The 17,247-nt window shown below is 43.1% G+C and overlaps 1 protein-coding gene across 3 annotated transcripts in view; it reads right to left on the bottom strand.

The window, feature by feature from the left end:
• TRAF3IP1 (TRAF3 interacting protein 1) overlaps positions 1 to 17,247 on the bottom strand; it is a 38,455-nt gene that overhangs the window by 6,283 nt on the left and 14,925 nt on the right. For 2 of the 3 annotated variants that reach the window (XM_031052171.2, XM_031052168.2), the window contains exons 7-13: positions 15,548 to 15,623; positions 12,009 to 12,101; positions 10,211 to 10,295; positions 9,214 to 9,297; positions 8,349 to 8,469; positions 8,166 to 8,202; positions 7,271 to 7,347 (exon numbers count right to left, since the gene is read on the bottom strand). In XM_031052171.2, the coding sequence (XP_030908031.2) occupies positions 7,271 to 7,347; positions 8,166 to 8,202; positions 8,349 to 8,469; positions 9,214 to 9,297; positions 10,211 to 10,295; positions 12,009 to 12,101; positions 15,548 to 15,623 (573 nt within the window). The remainder of the gene's footprint in view (positions 1 to 7,270; positions 7,348 to 8,165; positions 8,203 to 8,348; positions 8,470 to 9,213; positions 9,298 to 10,210; positions 10,296 to 12,008; positions 12,102 to 15,547; positions 15,624 to 17,247) is intronic. The other variant, XM_031052169.2, reaches the window with a different exon arrangement.

The following is a 17,247-nucleotide window of genomic DNA, read 5'->3' as shown; positions in this document are numbered from 1 at the left end:
GATAGAGCTCCTCCTATATGAATCACATTAGAACAACCATCCATGAAGCACTTGCGAGTTTCCACAGCCCCTTTTAAGTATTCTACTATATCCCACTATGAAAACAGACCTAAGTAATCACAGTTTTATGGAGCTGTACCATTTCCCCCCTACCTCCTTCTACAGGACAGCACAGAAACTTCATTTTGGACAAGTCATTTTGATCCGTTCAATGTAAAACCAACAAGGTGGGGTGGTTTTTATGGTACAAACTATTTTTTGATCATAAAGGGTGTTTTCTTTGCCTGGTTTTTACAGAGTCTGCAGTTTAAGCAGATTGTAACTATCCACCAGGGATCACCATAAGAAACTCTTTCACAGAAACACAGGGAAACCAGTAAATGTTAAATCATTTCAAATGAACAGGATGCTTTGCTGCTTATGCCAGGTACCGAGTTCAGTAACAGGCCAAGGAACTGGAGACACAATGTTCTTTACCATTACATTTACCAGAGTTCATCTGACCCGCTGCTGCGTTGAAAGCACCAAAAGCAAATAAAAGGAGAGCTCCTTAAAGAGGGCTTGTTTTTCTTGGGTTTTTAGGGACAACGGTCCCCGCAGTTCACATCTGATACCTCCAAAAAGAGCTGGGCTTTTCACACGGACATAAACACCCCACCTCAGCCCCCAGAGCGAGTCTGCCTCGCTTCACATGCAGTAAGTGTTGGGGAGAAGTCAGTTCATAAAACCTCATGTATTTCGTGGGGTTTTCAGCACACTAAGCAGGATCCTACGGGTCTGACCACACACATGCCAAGAGACAATAATAGTAGATAGTATTAATTCGGTAGCAATGGGTGCCAGACCTGCCTGGCTTTCTGCTCACATAGCTTCTACTTCCACAACCTCCTTTCTCCTGGAAAAAGCAACCTCTTTCCTCTTCAGAAAGCATCAGATCTGTTCCTTGTGTTACACAACAGCTTTCATACCAGTCACAATCACTGCTAAGCTGCCTGCAATATGTGAAAGTCACCAGCAATGTATCCTATACCACACTGCTGCTGCATCCTCTCCAAGGGATGGAAATCACTGTCTGACTGCAGTTTATAGAGCCTTTCAGTTTAACATACCCATCTGCTGTCTCATGCTGTCAAACTGTATTCACAGGACAGAACCTTTTGGGTGCAAAGGCCACAGCAAAGGAGCCACTACACCAGGAGTATCCCAAGTGACAAAAATCCCATTCCTGTGTTCACAGCTTGCTCCCGGATCACAGGGGTTTAATGGGAGTTCGTGGATATTTCAGTGTTAAACAATAATGCCCCATCCCTGGCAGTGTTCAAGGCTAGGTTGGACAACCTGCTCTAGTGGAAGGTGTCCCTGTCCATGGAAGGGAGTTGGAACTGGATGAGCTTTAAGGTCCTTTTCAACCCAAACCTGGCTGATACCATGGCACAGGAATACAGCTGGTTAATATGACACATTACTAACTGCATTGATTGGACAGGACAATGTCATGTAGATGATGGATTCATGTAAAAATCAATGACCTGAAGAACTTAAAACAAACAGAATCAGCAGTGATTGTATTTGTTCTAAGCTTAGAAGTACATACCTAATTTATCATATCTGTAATTAAAGTTAATATTATCCAGGTGCTAAGCTATTTAATATCACTTGTTCCTCACAGAAACCTCAAAGCTGCTGCTGTGCTGAAGCCCGTGAACTGTAGTTGGGAGTGCAAAGATGGGAATTCTGTGATCCCCCTCACTTCAACTATTTAATAACCTGCCTACATTTTCCACACACAAAATAAATGAAGTGGACTACAAAATGTAACATCTGTTTCATTCTCTGTTTAACATTAGAGGGCTAGATTCTAAACAAATACATTTAGGAAGTCTTTTTAGGAATTTGTGAGGCTCAACACAGCTAATCAAGGCACCAGAATCTTGTGTATTTCCAGAATGACCCCTTTGTTTGACCTGAAAATTGTGTATATTATTTTAAGTTCCTGCACATGCAAAAACTCGATGATGAAAGTCTCAGGCTTCTTGCCTTTGCTCTTCCTTTTGCTTTATTAAACCTTCTTAAAAAGCAAATGCAGGCTGGGGAAATGCAGCCCATAAAAAGGCTGCAGAGGAATGCTTTTAACACAAAGAAATGCTCCTCAGCCATCAGCAGTTCAATGTGTGAAACAGCCCCAAAAACACACTGGTGTCCTATGTGGTTTAAGCATTAATTCACCAATGTCACTTAATTTCTACTTGATTAATAAGATGCCAGGTTAATTGTTATTAGTTTAGTTATTGTTATTAATCTACTTCATGGAATCAGATACTCAGGGAATGGTCAGGGTTGGAAAGGACCTTAAGATCATCTACCTCAGATTAATCTACTTGATTAATAATGATAGTCGATCCATTGATCATGGGTTTTGCTGAATATTGCACTTAAGAAAGGATTAGCTGGCAGTTCCAGGATACCTCTTTTCTCCCTTCATTTTCCCAACTGGCAGAAGAAAGAGGCTTTGAAGCCTAATGAATGTAACTGGGAAAAAGATGTCATTATTTTGTAGTTATTGAACAGTTGAACCAAATGAAGGAGGATGAACATTCTTCCCGACAGACACAGGGATCACCCATCATTTCATCAGACCTCATTTCCCAAAGCAAGCAGTTCTTTCAGCTTTACACTGGATTTCTGGTTACCTTACTCCAAACTACAGAAGTACACTCCTAGTTCCCTCTCCAGTGCATAGGACGTGTTGGAATTCAGTTGCATACTGATGGCGAAGATATTTCTTCTGGAGAGTTCGATGGAAAACAAATTAAGTAGAAGAGCTGACAGGCTGGGGAGAAATGGTCAAATCCCAGACTGATGCTGCTTCCCAGCAGACTACAGAGCGAGACCTGGCACAAACCCTATGGCTATTTGAACACATCACACTGCACAGAGTTCATGGACCCGCTCTTGCAGTCCCATCGCCATAACAGGACGTGGTTCCACTTGCCTGCATAGACCACTTGGCAGGAACAAATCACTTGAAACTCTTCCTTCTTTTTAATTACTTCTGCTGCCTTTATCCAGAGAGATTCCAGGGAACAATTCCTCCAAAAACTGCTGCTCTGTAGTACTGCAACAAAAAATCCCTTGCCACTGCCTTCCTTGTGATGTTAGGAATATTCCTCAAAGATGAGACAGGCTCAAGGTGCTAGGATAACATGAGCATGCCAGACCTCTGTTTCCTACCCTCTGCATGTCTGCTTTGCAAAACATTCCCAGAGGGAATGCCGTGTTGGAAATACAGAGCAGCCCTGAGGAGAAGAACTTGGGGGTGTTGGATGAGGAGAAGTTCCCCATGGCCCAGCTTCAGTGTGCATCTGAGCTCAGAACTACCCCCTGTGTGCTGGGCTACACCCCCAGAGCATGAGCAGCAGCTCAGGGAGGGAATCCTGCCTCTCTGCTGTGCTCTGGGGAGACCCCTCTGCAGCCCTGATCCCGCTCTGGGGCAGCAGCACAAGAGGTACGTGGAGCTGCTGGAGAGAGGGTAGAGGAGGCCATGGAGATGCTGCGAGGGCTGGAGCAGCTCTGCTCTGGAGCCAGGCTGAGAGAGCTGGGCTGGGGCAGCCTGGACAAGAGAAGGCTCCTGAAGGGAAACCTGAGAGCAGCTCCAGTGCCTAAAGGGGCTGCAGGAAACCTGGAGAGGGGCTTGGGACAAGGGCCTGTAGGGACAGACCAAGGGGAATGGCTTTAACCTCCCAGAACAGGGAGACTGAGATGAGCTCTTAGGCAGAAGCTCTCCCCTGTGAGGGTGCTGAGGCACTGGCACAGGGTGCCCAGAGAAGCTGTGGCTGCCCCATCCCTGGCAGTGTTCAAGGCCAGGTTGGACACAGGCGCTTGGAACAAGCTGCTCCAGTGGAAGGTGTCCCTGCCCGTGGCAGGGGGCTGGAACTGAATGAGCTTAAGGTCCCTTTCAACCCAAACCAGCCTGTGATTCTAAGATTTTACTTTTACTGTCTCTCACATCACATTTTTTGTCCTCTAAAATAAACTCCCAGGATTCAGTAACATCTCCAACTCATCTTTCCTTGAACTCCATCTGTCCTGTCCAGTCACCAACTCTGAACACTTTTAATCATCTTTTCCTTTGTTTTTTCCATCTGTTGTCAAGAAGACTACACTTCTCTCTGGATCTCAACAACTTCAGCAACATCATTTGAAAGCAGTAGCACCAAAGAAACCTCCTGCAGCAGCAGCCAGCTGCTTGGATGCAAGATCAGATGATATTCCAGGAACTCAGCATTGTATGCAAGTCCTCATGTGATGGACTAGGAAGTCAGCATGTTTATTTTCCACAATTAGCTCAGCTAACATAGACCAGGGCTTCAAAAGATGCAACAAAAGACAAACAAGGACTGAATGAATGCTTTACAGACAGAACACAGGCAATGGGCCTGAATAGTTATTGTAGGAGGCCACAATTGTCCACATGCATTTAAAACCAAACAATCTAAGGGGTTAAAAGGGAATTGTTTGAGTTATTCAGAATATAACCCAGAAAATGCAGCACGAACAACACAGGAAGCTTCCTGAGGATTTTGTAACCCTCGCCTGTTGTCCCTTTTCATGTCCAGCTGACAGGCCACAACAGCAAACGGCACATCCTACAGCACTGGCAGAAGACATTAGTACATCAACTCCTACTGCTGTCGCCAAACTAGCGGGGGACTGATGATTCAACAGCACCACCTAGTTATAAGAGCAGGAACAACCTGTCCTTGCGAGTGCCAGCTCATCACGAGCTTCAGAGCTACTGAATAAACAGCAGTATCAACTTTTAGCCCTTCTCTTCTTCAACCACTTATAAAAAGAACTTCTTCAGGCAAGCAAAGTGTCACATTAGACATACTCATTAGAAATAGGCAATGGTGTTTCATGATCAGTACAAAGATGCCACAAGCTGCACATCTGTAATAAATGGATTGAGTCACAAAGTTGGATAAAGCTGTAACTATCCCTACTGGAATAGAAGCAGGAAATTAAAAGGTGTTTTCCTGTTTTAAGGAGAATTCATTTTCTTCATCAACCTCAGCCCTTGCAATACATGAAAGGAATTTTGTTGCAAGCAAGCAGGCTTGGATCTCAGAAAGTCCCAAACTTCAGAGAGGAAAATAACCCACCAAAAGCCTGACCTGCCATCCCAACTTAGAATCATGGAATCAACCAGGTTGGAAAAGCCCTTTAAAAGCTCATCCACTCCAACCATTCCCCAGCCCTGCCAAGGCCACCACTAACCCATGGCACTGAGGCCTCGTCTCCACGCTGTGTGAACACTTGCAGGGACGGTGCCTGCAGCCCTGCCCTGGGCAGCCTGTTCCAATGCCTGAGCACCCTGTGGGGCAGGAATTGTTCCTCAGCTCCATCTAAACCTGCCCTGGTGCAGCTTGAGGCCGTTTCCTCTTGTCCCATCCCTTGTTCCTTGGGAGCAGAGCCCAGCCCCTCCTGGCTCCATCCTCCTCTCAGGCACTTGTAGGGAGCCATCAGGTCCCCCCTGAGCCTTCTCTTCTCCATCTGAACCCCCCAGGTCCCTCAGCCGTTCCCCATCTCTCTTGTGCTCCAGGCCCTGCACCAGCTCCATTGTCCTTCTCTGGTCCCACTCCAGCCCCTCAATGTCTCTCTTGTAGTGAGGGACCCAGAGCTGAACTCAGGATTCGAGCTGCAGCCTCACCAGTGCCCAATGCAGGGCAACAACCATTGCCCTGGCCCTGCTGCCACATTGGTGCTGATACAGCTTCCTCAACTTGGTGGGGAAGAAATGAAAAGGTTGGTCTGTATGGAAGCATAACCCACTACTGCTAGCCTGGAAAGCAAACAGGAGTATCTCCATTTCAGAGAATCATTGATTTTACCCTCCCAAAATTCCAATCCTAAAACTTAACACTTGTGTCACTTTCACTACAGACTGTAAACGTGATTAGAAAGTCATGGAAATACTATGTAAGACCAGGTTTTTAACACAGTCTGCTGTCTACCATGGGTTTAGTACTCAGGGAGTTTCTTACTGCTCTACACTTTGTTCATCACCTATTAGAATATCATTACTCACTGCCAAACTACTACAGTTCAGAAAGCCAGAAAAGGCAGTCAAGCAGTCAAGGCTATTTGAAAGGACTTGATGCTCTGTGAAAAGCTGGTATCTTGAGGTGTGAGCCTCCAAAACCAGCATGCCCAGCTACAGATCATTCCTGAAACAAACACAGGTAGGAAAAATCTACAATACTGAATTAACATTAACAAAATGAGCTGATGTGATTGGAATTGAAAGTTTAAGAGTTCATGAAAAGCACTCACCTTTCCAGTGCATTATGTACCTCTCTTATTTTAGAGCAGAACTCTGCAGTGCATTGCTCAGTGCCTCCTCACTAGCACATCAAACTAATTTAGTGATACAGAAACTTTCCAAAGGGCCAATGGATCAGAGAAGTCCATCTCAATGCTCAGCCTTCAGCTGCTCCTTGTACTATGAGTTTTACAAGGTTGAAAAACCAAGAGCTCTCCACTTGGAACAGGAAGACACTTAAATAAGGGCTCAACCTTTTGCTTTTGGTTTGTAGCCATTGCTAGACCTTTTCTAGACCCTAAGGATCAAAACACCACAACCAATAAAACCAGAAAAACCATGAACTCCCTTCCCTGTTTCAGCTACTGACTGTGGAACAACTCACATCAAATCACTTCATATCATAATCCATCATAAGATTATCATACTATCATAATCAAGCCACATTCATAGACCTGAATATTGGGGTATAGCAGGGCAACATTTTGGTGAAATACTACTACTTTATATGGTTAATTGCACCACAAATGCCTTTTTTTAAAAACACCCTAATGATAGTGATTGCTGGGCTACAGGATGCTGCCTACAGGACAAGTAAGATTGAAAAACTAATACTGCAGCTGCACAAATGCACAGCGTGTCCTACTCCATCTAGGCTGAAATGAGCAAATTTTGTTGTAGGAAACACAAGAACAGGCTAAATTCCCCCCTGAGAAACTGTCCTGAGATCCTGGAATAAAAACCAAACCTCCAACCCACAGAAATTAAAGGTGAGAAAGAGAGAGCACTACATAGAGAAGGTAACATCTGACAGATTGATGGAGAACTAAAAGCATCAAGGAGGAAAGCTTGATCATAAATGGGGAAAACCCACATCCAAGGCAGAGAAAAAGGTCACAATCACAGTATTTAACATTGACAATTCTATAAAGGCCATTACCATCTTACCCTCTCTGTGGTCTTTGAGGATATCTGTGATGCTTCATAATCCTTCTTTGTTTCCAGGAGTCTTTTTACAAGCCCACCTGTGGAAAACCCAGTACATTTCTTATCACTGGTTGGCACTCAAGTGTTGTTTGAAACATTCAGATAATCAAATAGAATCCAATTGCTTAATTATTTTTGTTAATGTTAATTTCCAGCAACATGGACAGCATTCCATGATGTATTTAAATTCCTGAGCTCCAAGGTATTTCCCGATTGGTCTATTTTCTCCAATGTCCTCTAAATTGAACTGTATCATCAATATCATTTACTGAATAACTCTTGGTCCAGGACCAACTCCTTGAGCTGTATGAACACGAAGGCTTTTCCTCTGCACCCCTCTTTTGGAAGAATTCAGGAACTGCACAATAAAAGTTTATAGCTATTCCTTTGCGAGGAGATTTTCAATGTAAATTAGTCTATTTGCCTCAATCACATCCAGTGTAACCATAATAGAAGCCCCTGAATCAGAGATCTGAAGTCCCAAGTAAGCATAAATGTTAAGATGTCTTTTAAAAGCTTTTCTATAGCTTGCCTTGAACAGCCAATGCCTTCTCCTTACAGCTGACAAGCTGTACCTGACACTGTAAGAAACATTCATTTCTGAGTTTGATGCAGAATGTCTAATCTTGCTGACATTCGAGCTGTACAGAAACTCTGTGCTGAACATCACTTGTAAATCCAGCTGCACAAGGAAACAAGACTGGGTTTGATTTGACTGAATTTCTGGGGTTTTTCTTGCAAGCTCCTACCCTCAGGAGGTATTTTGCAGCTTTACTCAGCATTTTAAGTGTTCAGCATTTGTTTGAAACTCATGGGTCTATTATACATATCTATATGTATGTAAAAGCAAACATACCATGCTTTTGATCCTCAACCAGCTCCACTTCTGGCTCCTACACATGCAAGAAGACAGCTTTAGTTGGACAAAGTTGGCATTGCTCTAATACACAACTCTACCAAAATATTCAGCTAGAAGCTACTTAAACAAGTTACAAACAAAGGATGAAAAGAGGCTCTATAACGTGCAACATGAACAGACCATTTCCGTATGTGGCACTTCGGGCAGTGGCAGTGCTGCCTCCACCACAAACTGGTCATCATCATCATCAGAATTCTGCTGGTCTGTGATCACATTTGAGACTGTTTTACCACTACCAATCCTGTAGGAGACACAATGAAAATGAAAACCTATTAAAATCTGCCCCAAAAGCATAGTAAGATCTATCTAGAAGAGACAGCAGTACTCTCCTTTCTTCCCATAAAATAAAGCAGCAGCAATTAAAAGCACACCAGATTCTGTCATTTCCAGTCACTGCCCATGGCAGCCATCCTCCACTCACAGAAGGACATATATTTTCCTTCTAAACACACTACTTTAGTGACTTATCAGAGATCAAGTAAGCCATTTTGACTACAGCTTCAAGTGACAGTTTCAGCCTTTTTTGAACATGGAATATTCATTGTATGTTTTACAGATCTCTTCCAGTGATAGATGAACATTCCAAGGTTGTCCGCTTTTGAGTTCCCAAAGGCAAAACAGTTATGGTTTTGAACTTCCAGATATAAATAAGAAATAACAAATTGACAAATAACCATAACTTGTAGATAATGCACTGGATTTGCAGAACAATCAAACAAATCATAGAATAGTTAGGGTTGGAAAGTGGACTTGAATTTTCCAGCCTGAAACAATGAGCAGAGATAATCTTGGCCTAGTGGAAGGTGTCCCTGCCCACAGCAGGGGATTGGAACTGCATGAGCTTTAAGGTTCCTTCCACCCCAAACCACTCTAGGATTCTATGATCCATCCTAAAGCTGTTTATCAGCCAGTGAGACATGGAAGGTCTGAGAAAAGTATGGCACAAGAGCTAGAAACATCTGTACCCACATTCCCTATTCCTTACCTTTCTGGAGGTAAGAGCTCAGCGCTTTCTGGACGTTTCACTCTGGGTGGTGCTGGTCTTGCGCTGCCAGGACGGGGAATTCGCCTGCAATAGCAAAAAGGCTGTTTCATTTATAGTATAAAAGGAAGCCTGGCATGTCCATTCAAAGTAACAGACACATAAGAGCTAAGTAAACTACCCAATACATAAACCCACTGAAAACATCTCTAATATACAACCCAATAGCACAACATTTGCTATCTTAGTAGGAGTCTAGGAAAATCTAGGAAATGTGTCTAAAACAAAACCCCTATGATCTGTGTAAGACCAAGGCTCAGAAAAGTCCTTAAAGCTCATCCAGTTCCAACCCCTGCCACAGGCAGGGACCCCTTCCACTGGAGCAGGGTGCTCCAAGCCCCTGTGTCCAACCTGGCCTTGAGCACTGCCAGGGATGGGGCAGCCACAGCTTCTCTGGGCACCCTGTGCCAGCGCCTCAGCACCCTCACAGGGAACAGCTTCTGCCTAAGAGCTCATCTCAGTCTCCCCTGTTCTGGCAGCTTAAAGCCATTCCCCTTGGCCTGTCTCTACAGGCCCTTGGCCAAAGCCCCTCTCCAGGTTTCTTGAAGACCCTGATATAATTACAAAAGCCTTTGCTGAGCAAAGGAAAAATCAGGATTTAAAAGGCAAGTTCACCTTATCCATAACACTGTACTTATGAAACACAGGTACGTAATGCAGTGCTCTTCTCATTAGACTCTCCACACATCTTTCATATTTTAATAAGCACATCAAGGCACTTCATGAAGTGTTTCAGATTTATTTTCTAAATCCATAATGTTAAAGTTTTCCTTATAGAAGGAAATGAAAGTGAATAAAGGGAAACCATACATGGGATAACATTTATTATTTGATACCACTAGTAGAAACATCCTGCTCCAAGTTTCCTTGCTGCTTCCAACTGGACTGACTGACTGTGCCTCCAGGCACATCAGACTTTGATTCAAGGATAGGAACATACCTTTGGATGGGCTGAGGTGGAAGGTCAAGAGGTACTTCACCATTTTCTGCAGGCTTCTCAGGAGCCACATCCTCCACTTCTCCTTCTATTAAACACAACAACCATAAAACATTGGCTTAGGCAAATCTAGCTTGTCTCACAACAGCATTTTGAATCCTATCAGCACTACACTTGACTGTGTGCTCATGAAATCCAGCACAGAAAATGTCTCTAAGCTTATATAAAGTTCTGTATCTTGTGAACTTCCAGGTTTTCCACATCTTGGAGCATTCACAATTCAAAAGGGACACCAAAACAAAAAAATCCATTTTAAAATGCCTTGATTCTTTATTTCTTTCTTAATATTGTGAAATTCCCTCATCTGTGGAAGTGGCATCATCTCAATTCTTCCATAGTTTCATGGTGACATTGACCCAGATTTGAGCAGGGGGTTGGACCGGTTGACATCAATCTGGCCATCCCATTCAACACCAATTCACTTCTTATTTAAGAGGCTGCCATGAATCCAGTTAGGATTCCTAATGGAGGATACCAAGGGAGAATAACTGATGTGCTGACACATCCTCATTTGTAAGGAGAAAAAAAGCCCCAGTGAAACAAACCATCATAGAAAGGGTCAGAGCTTCAATGCTCACAATGATCATTTAAGACCATCAAGTCCCTTAAGGGGCAGTTGATGACTGCTTTCTGAATACTCCACTGTCTTCTGATTACTCCAAACAGCACCCAACTTTTAGCGATCTGTGATGACTGTCAGACTTTATTTCCCATTCCAGCTTGTGAAAGGTATGAAATGTGTGAGTGACAATTTCATCTCTAGAAGAACTCACAGGAAATAAACATTCACCAATGCACTGCTGTGTTACACTGTCTGACTGAATAAAGCTGAAAACAAAGACCAGTTAATACTTGGTTCCTATGCCACCTCAGAAGCCAGTCCAAATCAATACTGAACCTGGGGATATTCCTCATTCAAATTATAAGGAGAGGAATATAAAGTTACATTCTATAACAGATACATCCCATTAGACAAGGCAGGTCCAAAGGATTAAAAGGAAGAATGAAGTTCTTCCACTTGTCCAAGGTCACACAAATGTCTTGGCCAAGTGTCTACATTTCAGGAGACTGACACAGCTCTGAGGCCCCGAAAGCCACAGCTGCACTGGGAAACAGCCTTTGACCTCCCAAATCCATGGCATCAACTCCCCCAGTGAAGTCAAGCATCTGGACCTGAAGAACACAAGGATGCAGCTTTTTATTTGCCTAAATCTCCGTTCTTCCTCCTACATTTTGCTTCTATGGCTCCATGTACTCTGCAGCTAGATAGAAATACCTCATTAGCAACATATGTCTTGGAAGCGACAGAACTTGGAAAAACAATGGAGAAATAAGAATGTAGAGATGGAATTTTCCTCTAAAATCCTGTCAAATGCAAACACTAACTGCAGCTCCCAAATACTTGTACAAAAAGGCAACGTGCAATGAGTCAGTTCTTACACAGAACAAGTCACCAAGGGCTTCACATGCAGCAGCCGTGCACTACCCTTGGGGTACTGTAAGCACTGAGCTCTGAAAAGGTGCAGAAGAGTAAGGAAAAAGAAACTAAAAGTAACTGTTTTATCAGGGAAAGTACAATTTTCAAGGAGGACATTCATCACAAGACCTGATTGAAACACAAGGGAGCAATTGAATTAAGCATAAATCACTCTCCTGAACTCATTTAGCTGCATGGATTCAAGTTCAATCCCAAGCACTCCAGTTAAGACTGTCCAAGGCAGTCAAGTTTTTAGTTTCCTACCTTTCTCTTCAAGCCCTGGTTCAGCTTTCTCTTCCAGTTTAGCAACACTGTCCTCTGAAATCCTATCTGCCACGCTCTTCATTTCCACAGCTTCTGGAACTAAACAGTTTATAGCCAAATGAAACCAAAGATACAATTAAAAGGTGAAAAGAGAAAGCCATGCTAAATTCCTGGTGCTATTACTTAAAGGGTTATCCTGATTTAATAAACCATCTTGAGTGCAAATAAATAAGAACCCAAGTTCACAAAGCCTTTTAACATGACTGCTGGTTGAACTCTTCACGCTCCTGCAAACTAATGGCAACTTCTCAGTTCAGAAGCCGTTCACAGATACTATTCATTAGCCTGAGAGCTGGTGAAAGAACACAGTATTTACCTAATAAACTAATGACTAATGAACTAATTGCTAAAACACTCCCTATTGTTTGTATACTGTTCGGAATGCACAGTGCACTTTGGTTTGTTTCAAAGGCTTTAAACACTTCTCAGACTAAAGCCATTAAGAAACTTCAAGCAAGAAAAGCTGATTTCTCATAGCTGAACTCCACACCTTGCTGGTAATGCCACAGAAGAACCTTGTCCACACAGTCCTCTTCTGTTGCTACCTAAAAGTGGTTTATTCTTGCAAAAAGACATAAGACCAGCCACGAAATTACTGCATGCAGCATAAAGCTGAAGCTTTCAGGACATACAGCTGAATAGCAGAGGATCTGCTCCTCCACCCATGCCATGGAGAAATAGCCACAAAGATACACAGTCCATTGCAGCAAAAATACTGAGTTCTACTACTGCAGGAGATGAACACACAGCAGAGAGAGGACAATCAGCACTTTCATTTACCTGTGCTGATTAAAGCCAGGAGAAGTTGCCATTGAATCAAACTGAAACTAGCATTTAAGCATTCAGCACCATCCTGCGCAGGTTACCCAGAAGAGCTTAGCAGAAAACCCAAAGAGAAGCTGTGGCTGCCCCATCCCCGGCAGTGTTCAAGGCCAGGCTGGACACAGTTGGAACTGGATCAGCTTTAAGGTCCCTCCCAACCCAAACCAGTCTGGGATTCTGTGATTTCCATTGAGAAAGTAATTCAGGGTCTTAAAGGAAACCTGTTCAGATCTCAGTTAAGAGTGTAAGTTTTGCTGCAAGGCACATTGCAACTATAAAAAGCAGCCACTGGCTGAGTAGTAATAAATGTAATATTAACTATAAACCAAACCAACACACATTTGCTCCAAAAACATTAGGAGTTTATTCATAACAGAGGTGAGCAAATGCTGGTATGACTTAGTTTAGTTACCAGGATAGCAAATATACCTGATGCTTTTGCTTAATGAATCCTCCATTCACCATTTCAGTTTGGTTTATTACGATTGTTAGCTAGTGATGACACTAAACCTTTGGCTTCTCCTGTTGTGCCTTTATTTACCTCTGTTAATAGTGGAAAACACAGAAAGCACTGATCATCACCACTAACTACAGAGACCAGTGGGCAACAGGCATCAGCACAGCTTCAGAAGGTTTTTACTCCCCTCTGGATTGCTTACTATGTAAGTAAGTAACGTAAGAAAGTATCTATGAGCACTACTCACCTACTGCAGCTATGTTGCATTAGAACAAAACAACTGATACCCCAAAGCATTCATCACTTCAGTAAAGTGAAACTGAGTGCACTGACTTGCTGCTTCATCAAAAACGAAGGCATTTATAACATTTACCTTAAAGCCAAAACACAGCATTAGTCATTGACCATATTACACTGATCCCAAAAGCTGTATCCTGATTTGAAAGAAGGGACAAGCCTATACAGGCATGTCTCATTCAGGCTATCAAAAAATATTCAAACCTTGGGAAATAAGACAAGTTATAGGATCAGCAAGGATCACTAAGCAGTAAAATCAGACTCTATTTAATAGAACCCAGATGGAATTTTTCAGCTGGAAAATTATTAAAACCTCACAGCACACAAGTACGTGAGATGCAGCGTAAAATTTTCAATGTTCAAGCACCAGCTTGAATTAAGCTCCTACATCAACAGCCATCTATATCCAAAATGCCAGCCCTTTGTCAAGGTATTTTAGGTGCCTAAACATCTATTCCATTTCCCACCTCCTTTAGTATTTTGTCTCAGACACATGGAAATCTGGTAAAACAGAAACCCAAACAAAATGTGGGTGCTTGGTAAGAAACACGGCAATAAACTATCTCTATACATACGTTAATATACATACATCTCTATACATACATTAATAACAGTGACATTGCCAGATTTAAGTGTATGAAGATCTTCATGCTTTGTTAGTCTAAATAGTACCAAGCTGTAGACAGAATGAGACATCAATTCACAGGTGTTATTGTATCTTCTGAACAGTGATGTTAAACTGATTTATAGAATCATAGGATCCCAGCCTGGTTTATGCTGGAAGGAACCTTAAAGCTCATCCAGCACCAACCCCTGCCACAGGCAGGGACACCTTCCACTGGAGCAGGGTGCTCCAAGCCCCTGTGTCCAGCCTGACCTTGAGCAATGCCAGGGATGGGGCAGCCACAGCTTCTCTGGGCACCCTGTGCCAGCGCCTCAGCACCCTCACAGGGAACAGCTTCTGCCTAAGAGCTCATCTCAGTCTCCCCTGTTCTGGCAGGTTAAAGTCATTCTTCTTGTCCTGCCCTACAGGCCCTTGTCCCAAACCCCTCTCCAGGTTTCCTGTAGCCCCTTTAGGCACTGGAGCTGCTCTCAGGTCTCCCCTTCAGGAGCCTTCTCCAGGCTGAACAAGCCCAGCTCTCTCAGCCCGGCTCCAGAGCAGAGCTGTTTCAGCCCTTGTAAGCAGTAAAGTTACAAATTCAGGGTTCATGGCTGTATGATTCATCCCTACAGGAAAGCATATTTTGCCTCACAAACCTCTTGCACCTTACTAAAATACCTTTAAAAACATATCTTAAGTCTTCCTGAAACAAAAATACTGTCCTGAACATTGCTCTGCTGTACACATTGGACAAACCTTTACACATGACTTTACGTAAAGGTAACACACAATAATTGTATCATAGAATCATAGAACAGTTAGGGTTGGAAAGGACCTTAAGATCATCTAGTTCCAACCCCCCTGCCATGGGCAGGAACACCTCACACTAAAAACTTGGGACAGACTGTCCACTAATCCCCAGTGATAGGAAAACCAAAACAAGCCCAAGTTTTGCAAGGCATATTTGTCTAAATTTGTTAGATTCTTAAGCAAAGAAAGAGTTCTTGTGAAACTAAAAGATCCATTGAAAAAGGGCATTCTGAGACAACACAAGGAATACCAAGAGCAGACTGAACTGACATCTGCAATCGTGCATGAGGAATGCGAGCAAAGGGAACCCAGCACCATTCTCCTCCTGTATCAAATCCATGCAGAAAAGTTGCCTGTTGGCTTCATAAATGCAGAGTGGGAGTATAAAACAAGCACTGAAAATAATAAACATGGATCATTGAGTATTTCTGCTGTTCCTGTTCAATAAGCCTCCAGCATATTTAATAGAGATAATATCCTCCCTCTAGTTACCTTCTCCTCTGGGTCTGGCGTGTTGCCTTGTTCCTTTTGTTGAAGGCTGCCTTGAGATTCCTGGAGAACTTTCATTCTTTAAAAAATAAAAGCCCACAAATTTATATAATTATCCATAAAAAGATCATTTTTTAACATAAATTCACTTACATGTATTGCTTTTTTACTTATATGTATCATACATAAAAACTACCCACAAAACTGACCCATATAAGATTACTTCCAGTCTATTTTCCTCAAAGTCTGCAGGTGTTTTCCTGGATACATGCTATTTCCTTTTACATAAACCTATATGATTAGATTTCATTATTATAAAGACAATTCCCAAATATAATACGAAGAGTAGCCAAGGCAGAGCAATCTTGTGGAACCTGTGGAGTGTCTGTGACACCACTGCTTGTCTTGGGATAGAATGCTTAGCTACCAGTGAGCTACAAAACAAGTAAGATGCTTACAGTGACCTGCATGTTTCAGCTACATCAGATACACAGTTCCTCTTTGAGAAATTCCATTTCAGAATAAAAGCAAAGACTAAAAACCTGTTTCATGAGACTTGCATAGTCCTCTGCTCAAGTGGTAACCTCCCTGGACAAGGGAAGAAATGGGGCTTGCAGGAAAGCCCAGCAGACAAGCAGTGGATGATCTGAAAGTGCAACCGGTGCAGCAAGAAGAAGAGTTCCAAAGTGGAAAACATCAAACTGGATCAAGATTCAGGCCACTTCTGAGGCCTCTGACCTTATCCAAAGTGATTCAGAGGCCAGGAAATAAAAACAGGCAAGCACAAACAAGGATTACTCTGTTTTCTTTGCACAGCAGGAAGGTTGAACCAGAGGATCTTTCAAGGTCCATTCCAAGCTAAACCATTCTGTGATTTCTGTGCACAAAATGAAGAACACCTGACTGACAAAACTTTCTGCATGTTACACATGTCAATGGTCAGACAGCCATGGAAAGGAGCAAGTTAAATCAGCAGGTCCACTTGGCTGGAGAGTGGAAAAAAAATGTGTATAAGTCACTGCCTCTTGTGAGATGAGATCAAAACCGGTTCCAAGAGACAAGGCCACCTGGACTGCAATGCCCTCTGTGTGCCAAGGAAGAACTGAGCCAATGCACAGGTAGCACCAGAGGCTAGAGGCAGCTACAGGACTTGCCCTACAGAAAGGCTCAAAACACCATCACAGCAAGTGCAGGCAGAGGGGAAGGTCCATTACACCTGCAATGACTACAGGTAGGCTGTGATACAGATTTAATACTCACCCTACCTGAAACACATCTGGGGCCCAAATGACTGCAGGGAAGGTGTAAGGTGCAAAGGAAGACTCCTGCCAGCCCAACAGAAGTCCTGGATACGAGATCAGGCTAGGAAGGAGTCCATCTCCTTACACCAATCCTGGCTAGCAGAAGGGGCAGACTTTGTTTATGTGTACTGCATATACTAACAAACCAGTAGCTTCCAGCAGCCATTCATGTTTCTAGTAATTTCCATAGAATCCCAGACTGGGTTGGGTTGGAAGGGACCTTAAAGCTCATCCATCATTCCCCTTGGCCTGTCCCTACAGGTCCTTGTCCAAAACCCCTCTCCAGGTTTCTTGTAGCCCCTTTAGGCACTGGAGCTGCTCTAAGGTCTCCCCTTAAGAAGTCTTCTGTTCTCCAGGCTAAACCAGCTTTTCCTTTTGCCCAACTCCCCAGTTTCATTAGCA

The sequence above is a fragment of the Melopsittacus undulatus genome, chromosome 8 (genome assembly GCF_012275295.1).
Source record: "Melopsittacus undulatus isolate bMelUnd1 chromosome 8, bMelUnd1.mat.Z, whole genome shotgun sequence".
NCBI classification, from domain to species: Eukaryota; Metazoa; Chordata; class Aves; order Psittaciformes; family Psittaculidae; genus Melopsittacus; species Melopsittacus undulatus.
This window is presented reverse-complemented; position numbering and strand designations above follow the sequence as displayed.